The sequence below is a fragment of the Apis dorsata genome, unplaced genomic scaffold (assembly GCF_000469605.1).
Source record: "Apis dorsata unplaced genomic scaffold, Apis dorsata 1.3 scaffold_223, whole genome shotgun sequence".
Lineage (NCBI taxonomy): Eukaryota > Metazoa > Arthropoda > Insecta > Hymenoptera > Apidae > Apis > Apis dorsata.
The window spans coordinates 234,675-237,883 of record NW_006263505.1 but is presented as its reverse complement, the minus strand read 5'-3'; the positions used below and the strand labels follow the sequence as shown (position 1 = coordinate 237,883).

At 27.6% G+C, this 3,209-nt stretch overlaps 1 protein-coding gene across 12 annotated transcripts in view; it reads left to right on the top strand.

Moving 5' to 3' along the window:
- LOC102679786 (kalirin) overlaps positions 1-3,209 on the top strand; it is a 39,551-nt gene that overhangs the window by 12,669 nt on the left and 23,673 nt on the right. For all 12 annotated transcript variants that reach the window (XM_031510352.1, XM_031510348.1, XM_031510347.1 and 9 more), the window contains 2 exons: positions 625-1,105; positions 3,075-3,147. In XM_031510352.1, coding sequence (XP_031366212.1) covers positions 625-1,105; positions 3,075-3,147 — 554 coding nt within the window. The remainder of the gene's footprint in view (positions 1-624; positions 1,106-3,074; positions 3,148-3,209) is intronic.

Genomic DNA, 3,209 nt, shown 5'->3' with positions numbered 1-3,209 from the left:
TTTTTTTTTTTTTTTTTTTTTTTTTTTTTTTTTTTTTTTTTTTTTTTTTTTCGAAAAAAACAAGTTAGTATTATATATGTCTTTATCAAAGACAAGGCTATTTCGATCAAATCGAAATCACCGAAGCTAGAATAATCCATTAAACGGTCCATTGGACCGCAAAGTCAAAGACGATCGTGCACTCTGTCAATCTACTATCCTTCTCTTCGTTCTTTATCTCTCCTCTTTTCCATCTCCCCTCCTTTCGTCTCTTTTACTCATGTGTCCTTTGCTCATGTGTTTTCATTTAAATGTTTTTTCATCATTATAAAAAAACAATTCTGTTTTTCAAATTTCCAAATATAATATATTTATTCGTTACAAGCTCTCATTCGAAACCTGCTGCAGGTGTATATATATATATATATATATATGTTAAAAACATGAAATTCAAGCCTTATTTCGTTTTTCGCTGACAACATATTCAAAGAAAAGTGAAAAACGAGAAAGGATTGAATCAAATATTTACCATGAAACTTACGATGTTTCCAATGATGACGTGCAAGAAGAAGAGCATGTAACGAATAAATATATTGGTTCACAATTATATAAATCGATCGTGAATATGATATCCTTTCATTTTAGACTGGCGTAGCCGAGGTGACTTGGGTCATTGCCGATCACTCTGCAGCACCAGGCTCGAAAGAGTTGACGGTAACGAAAGGTCAACAAGTTGAAGTATTAGAAAATGGAAGTAACATTAGCGGTGTGAATACATCCGAGTGGACTCACGTGCGTTTACTAGTTGCTCCAGGACAAGTTGATCCTCCTCCAGAAGGATTAGTTCCTACTAGTGCGCTTAAACAACCTCCTCCAGTTTCTAGTAAAACTTCACCATCTAGGAAAGTTCCAGGACAGCAACAACAACAACAGCAGCAGCAACAGCAACAACAACAATTACATTATCAACAACAATCGAGTAGTCAAGTTCAAACTGTCGCATCCAGTGGAGGATTTGCAACTGCATCTTCTGCTGCTGGAATAGCAGGCTCTTCGTCGACGATTACAACAAGTATAACACCTGTGTTACCAATTCAAAATGTTCCTGCGTTGCCGGATGAAACTGGTGAGATGATTATTTTATATGAAAATAAAATCAGGTGTATAATAGATCAAGTGTTAATAATTATATGTTAACATATACTTATTAACATATAGTTATATGTTTAATAATGTTTGATATAGAATAATAAGTAATAAATTGACAGTAATTCAAGAGTCAGTTATAGAGGAAATATAAGATTTTTAATCGTGGAAGATTAAGATGAGATGATTATTTTATATGAAAATAAAATGTAGATCATCATAGATCAAGTGTTAATAATTATATGTTAACATATACTTATTAACATATAGTTATATGTTTAATAATGTTTGATATAGAATAATAAGTAATAAATTGACAGTAATTCAAGAGTCAGTTATAGAGGAAATATAAGATTTTTAATCGTGGAAGATTAAGATGAGATGATTATTTTATATGAAAATAAAATGTAGATCATAGATCAAGTGTTAATAATTATATGTTAACATTATTAAACATATAGTTATATGTTTAATAATGTTTGATATAGAATAATAAGTAATAAATTGACAGTAATTCAAGATGAGTCAATTATAGAGAAAATATAAGATTTTTAATCGTGGAAGATTAAGATGAGATGATTATTTTATATGAAAATAAAATGTAGATCATAGATCAAGTGTTAATAATTATATGTTAACATTATTAAACATATAGTTATATGTTTAATAATGTTTGATATAGAATAATAAGTAATAAATTGACAGTAATTCAAGATGAGTCAATTATAGAGAAAATATAAGATTTTTAATTGTGGAAATAATTGAATTTCTCGAATTTGCTTTGGTAATTTGAGCACTCATTTTTGATAAAGAAAAAAAAACACGTGACAACGAATTGGAGGAATAACAATAGATTTAAAAATTTTCAATAGTAAATTCATAGTATGCAAATATGATAAGTATATTTTTATAAAAGAAAAACCAAAATTATATTAATTAAATTTCTTTCTAAATTATTTATATTTAAATGCCAATAAAAGAATCTTGGATTCCAAATTGAATATATTTAATTACTTACAATTGATGGATTCTAAGATTCTAATCCTTTTCTTGAATGATTAGATAGTTTTGATCATTTATAGAATCGTTACTTAACACTTATTGAAGCATTATTGAATATCATTAAAGCAAAGATCATTTTATTGTTTACAAATTATAATTATACTAGTTAATGCCAAATTACATTAATTCAAATATGATAGGAATGATTATTGATTAAAATATAAAGTCACACAATTAGAAGACAATGGAGCATAAAATCGTAATGTAATGATAAATTCGAGTTTAAAGATTTAATTGATTGAAATTTCGGATAATAAATCAGTCGAAAGATAGTGAGGACATTGATACGTTACGATTAAAATGGTTACCTCTTTGACAGGAGTCTATTGTACGCGTACTCCGAGTCGGTCGTGTCGGATCAATACGATGTACCGGGATAACTGTGTCCTTGACCGGTTGAATCTTCAACTGATATGTCGATAAAACAAAGTTGATACATTAAGTATACTTTACATCGATGGTCGCTAACCTCTTCTGATGTCAATTTTATTACTTATTGATTATTAAACGTCTTAGTTGAAGATTTAATTTAAAGAAAAATTATACATCATATGTTTTGTTTAATGTTATATTCATTATTTGCAATTACATACAATTAATGTTAGTTGATCGATCTTTGCAAACGAAACTATTACTATTGCTAAAATATATGAAATAATGAAATGAATATATTTAATCGTATATCATCAAATGATTTCGATTTTTTTATCAATTGATTTTAATAATTAAATTCTTATTTTTTTAATTTCTTATCGATCCTTTTATATTTAATTTGCATATATATGCATTTTTAATATATCAAAAACAATCAAATTGCACATTTTATTTTACATAATGTTCACTTCAGCAATTCGCATTTGAGATTTATATTATTTATATTTTTATAGAAAATGTTGCAAACGATGGAAGTAGTCCTGCGAACACAAATTCTCCAGGAAACAAAAGGCGTGGCTTTAGCGGGTAAGTAGGGAAATAAAAATAGGATAAATCTATAAATGAATCTAAAAACAAAATGTCGAATG